Source organism: Melampsora larici-populina (assembly GCF_000204055.1).
Source record: "Melampsora larici-populina 98AG31 unplaced genomic scaffold MELLAscaffold_304, whole genome shotgun sequence".
Taxonomy (NCBI): Eukaryota; Fungi; Basidiomycota; class Pucciniomycetes; order Pucciniales; family Melampsoraceae; genus Melampsora; species Melampsora laricis-populina.
Window position 1 is genome coordinate 1 of NW_006769049.1, and position 4,703 is coordinate 4,703.

Consider the following 4,703-nt stretch of genomic DNA (forward strand, 5'->3'; position numbering starts at 1 on the left):
ATGTGGCAATTGAAATTTGAGAGTCTCACATTCAAACTGATACTCAGACTCAGCCAATCGAAATTTTGCAGTAAATTATCAAAATTCATTGCAGCGTCATACAATTCTCAACACCACATCCTCAGCACTGGCAGGATACATTTGTTGTATTCCCGAAGATCCAATCAGGGAAAGTACCCAACAAATCTCACTTGACGTGTAGGTAGCTCGCTTGATAGGACGAAGGTAACACTCGAGTACACCTACTCACATGCAATTGGCAATTCAAGAATGATTGAAGAGCCCTCGGTAGCTGAACACATCATTGGGTCAAGTACAGAGTCTGAAAAGGGTTTCTTTGAAGAAAACATCTTATCCACCTGTGCCATGAACAGCATTCCTGTGTCATTCCCTTCCTCAAAGTTTTGGACCATGTAAAGATTGTCACATGATGAAGCCAAGTCTATCAAATGCATCCACTGCCACTGTATCTGCATATCAAGAGATCAAACAAAATTGCAGAGGGGTCATTTATTGGCCATTCCTACAAACAATCATATCCTTTGCTATAGATATTCTATAACATATGACATCTTGTAAGTGTGTGGCTTCCCCCGGGCCCAACCCTCAAGTTCAACTGTTCTGGGGTCTCTGAAACCCTTCTGGCTCTGAGTATCTGGCAGTCTACATGCCTGGCCTGACAGTAGTTGGCTCAATAAGAGTGTCAATGTACATCTCTTGCTTTTTGTTCAGCACACCCCCTTGAGTCATCTCCCTTTCCTATAGTCATTTTGCTGTCACTGATTGCCTTGCATCTCTAGGCCCTTACAAAAACCGCAAGGATAATCAACAGGAGTCTTTTATCACTCTTCAGAGAGTTGTGTTTACAAAATGGAAACAGCAAAGGTATTGATCAATCTGGTACAAGTCCTAGAGAGATAAGTTGAAGGAACCTTGTGGTAGAAAGAAGCAGGAGGAGAAGTGTTTGTAGACTAGGGCTCTTTTGAGTACTTGTTATTTGCTGAATCTTAGGGTTTGGGGGGATGAAATATCTGAAATGGCTTCAAGGTCAAGGGAGGTTCCCGAGCTACATATAACCAGAGATACACTGTCTCCTTGATCAAGCTTGTTCATCCATATAAAATGAATCATAAATAGACATTCTTGTGCTACTGTCCTGTGACTGGGCTCCTTCTTCATTGCCTCATCTTTTTACAGTTTTCCCATAAACCCTTGGTCATCCAAATCCAGCACTCTTCCATTGTTCCCTCACCAAGAAAGTACAGCTTATTTGATCTCTTCATCAGTTGTCCATGATATCTTGTATACTTTACTCACCACTTTTTTCTTTACTCTTCTGGAATTGAAGGAAAATTATGCTATATTTTTATGTGCATTTGTGGTATGATAAGTCATGAGGAAAACATCTTGTGCTTGTTGCAAGTCTTTTGAAGCAGCCTGAGGCCTTGGGTCATTGAGCAGCCTCTGGGTAATCTGGGTCTTTTGTTCTTGAGAAAAGATATATATATGATAAGAGCCAAGCTGGCAGTTGAACCTCGTGGTGTATGCCAGAAGCATTTCAGGTGTAGCTTTTTCTGACCTGGAGTTTTTTAAAATGTTATATCTCATGAGGTTGGGCTCTGCAGGCACACTTTAGTTTCAAGCCATCCCTTTGTTACACAACCTTTTCTTGAAATTTAATCAGAACATACAATATATCTGCACAAGCATAGCAGCCAATGTGAATCACAAACATGGAGCTTGATGCAGGACAGTGGTAAATTTGATTGGCCACAGCGGGGCTAAAAGTCAGCATCAGACTCGAGCCGGACTCCTACCTTGAGTCCGCCTCGGGGCGTCTGTGTTGTAATAATCTTACACCCCGGTTTCGCCCGCAAAATTTTTGAAGGCACAATAGATACAATCTTTGTGACAGCGATGAGCCTCATTGTTCACTTAATGTTTTTTGGACTCAATTTGTTCGCCAATCAATCCTCAACCATCTTCAGAGTGCCCCTCAGCAGATCCAAATGGAAGCCGGACCTACACCTGATGCAGCTCTGAGTCGAAGGCTGACAAACATTCGACATATCCTACTTGTCCTCTCCGGCAAAGGTGGAGTTGGAAAGTCATCAGTCTCAGTACAAATCGCACTTTCTTTATTGCACTCGCGGCCTGGTGTACGTGTCGGACTTCTGGATATCGATCTCACTGGGCCATCCATTCCTCGCATGCTGGGACTCCAGGGTCGGTCAGTCTTTCAATCCAACGATGGATGGATTCCCGTTCAAGTCGATCTTGCCAAGGATCTACAAGCCAACAACGAGGATGCGGTTGCCTCGGATGGTCTCCTGAAATGCATGAGTATTGGATTCCTGCTAAAGAATCCTCAAGACAGCGTTGTATGGAGAGGGCCGAAGAAGAATGCAATGATTCGCCAGTTTCTAGTGGACGTACAATGGGGCGAATTAGATTGGTTGATCGTGGACACACCGCCCGGTCGGTTACTCTTTTGACCATTCCCTCGCTAGTCTTGAGACAAGAAAGGATGAGCCTTTATGTGTCGCCAAATCCAATTTCAATTATCAGAAACTGATTGATCGTATTCTTTTTGCAGGTACATCCGACGAGCACATCTCACTACTCGAACAGCTGGCACCCGCCCTCATCGCACGTTCGTCCTCAGATTCACCGAATGCAAGACTACCAACCTTGTCTTCCGTCTTGGTGACTACTCCGCAAGCAGTCTCTCTAGCAGACGTGTCCAAAGAACTCGACTTTGCACGTAAAACTGGTCTGACGGTTATCGGCCTGATCGAGAACATGAGCGGATATCTATGTCCCCATTGTAAGGAGATTCAACATGTATTTGGTGGTGGGGGTGGTGAAGCATTCTGTGCTCAAGTGTCGGCCAAGGCAAAACTAGATGGTTCCTCCGCCGACACCGCTCCTCTGACGTTTCTCGGCAAGGTTCCGATCGACGTGGAGTTTATGAAGTTGATGGATCAGGCGATGTGGACAGATCCAAACAAAGAGCCTCGAGATGGTAGTGACGTGTCACAAACACAAGAAACTCAGCATGTCAATTGGGACTTGATTCGGCGGTACGCCGAGGTCCCCAGCTCGAAAATTCTCGGACAGATCTGCAAGAAGATTACTGAGGTCATTGAGCCAAAAGATGTCTCTTGAACGTCTGTATCATCTCCAAATCGAGTTCATATCCTGATGGAGCATCACGCCATGTCAAGAACCGCCAGATTCGATACCCAAAGTTAATACCTCAGGAAGAACCCTTACGTCTGATTCTCCGCGAAAACCGATCCAGTGAACATTTTCCACAGGTGCGATTTCCTGTGATGATGACGAGAGGTGGTCTTGTTTAGAGATGGGGGAGTACATATACGGTATATTCCCATCATACCTACTGTCACACTGCTATGCCAATCATCGCTTAGGCAAGCTTAACTTGGCTGTCAGATTGATTCCAGCATTTCATGATCCATTGGAAAAGACAGCACTGCGTGTACGACTTTTGTCTGGCCTGATGTACCTCTTGCAATTCATGCTGGCCTTGTGTACATTAATTTCAACCTACCAAATAGGACACAATACACAGACAAACTACACAAACTACTCTGGCATCAACAAAAGTCCACTTCACCATTTCCAACTCCATTTTCAATATTGAATACCCTCACACTGGATAAGTTTTCATGTCTGTGGCATGGAAATTATTTAGTTCCAGGGACACAACCATCCTAGCCAATTCACCCATGTGATGCTATTTAGCACTTTGGTTTGTGACTCTCAGGACCCTGAGAAGCACGGCTTGCCCACTTCCCAAGTGATTTAAAACCCATTAATTTATGAATCAAAGACAGTCATGGAATATACACAAGACAAATGTCCAAATTAGGATGGTAACCTCCACAAAAACATCCATCAGCAACCCTCAATCAACCTCCTGTGACACTGGCAATTCTGAGTGAGGCTGTTAATCAAGAGAAATCGACTGTAAGCTTGCAAAGGTGGGCCAAACTGTGTATCCCAAAGACAAGTTGACATATACCATGCAGTTTTGATGTCTAATTGATTATAGATGTTCTGGACATATAGCCAATTCCTCAAAGAAAGGTCATAATTTGGTGGATAATGATTAAATGACTGGGATACTGTGGCAGTGTAATCTCCTTCAGCATGCTCACTTAGAAATTCACTTCCTTAAGTGATGTGGGGCATCATACTTTGTTTTGGGGTATGGCAGCTTATCTTCACCTCTCTTGTGCTAGTCTTTATCTACTTGACAACAATCAACTCAAGTTGTCCAATCTAACTTCTTGATATAAGCAAGCAAAAAGCCAAAATACCAATTGGAGTTGAAAATGAAATGTGCACCTGGTTTATAAACAATTGAACCATGACTTGAGGCTCAAGGTGTGATGGACTTCTGAGCATTCTACAACCACAGGATTTGAGATTTTTCTATCAGGTTGTTGTATTTAACTGCAGTACAGATGAATGTAAGGGGAACATCATAAAGTGTCAGGGTGGCTATTAGAAACCAAGGGAAGTGGTCTAGTTTGCTTACTTTCATGTCCTGACAAATGTATTACTGTGTCCGTAAGATCTATAGCAATGCAGTATTTCTTAACCTGCAAGGGAAAGAACAACACACATCAAAATCTTCCAAGGACTGTAAGAGAGGAGTATGGTGGTGGGGCTGC

The 4,703-nt window shown here is 43.6% G+C and overlaps 1 protein-coding gene across 1 annotated transcript; it reads left to right on the forward strand.

The window, feature by feature from the left end:
* Nucleotides 1–1,953: 1,953 nt before the first annotated feature.
* On the forward strand, nucleotides 1,954–4,371 carry MELLADRAFT_76196 (uncharacterized protein; the record flags this gene model as incomplete). Its single annotated transcript, XM_007419627.1, has 4 exons — nucleotides 1,954–2,478; nucleotides 2,597–2,883; nucleotides 2,950–3,141; nucleotides 3,861–4,371. 4 exons carry the CDS (start codon nucleotides 2,010–2,012, stop codon nucleotides 3,966–3,968), a joined length of 1,056 nt encoding a protein of 351 aa, XP_007419689.1.
* Nucleotides 4,372–4,703: the final 332 nt, after the last annotated feature.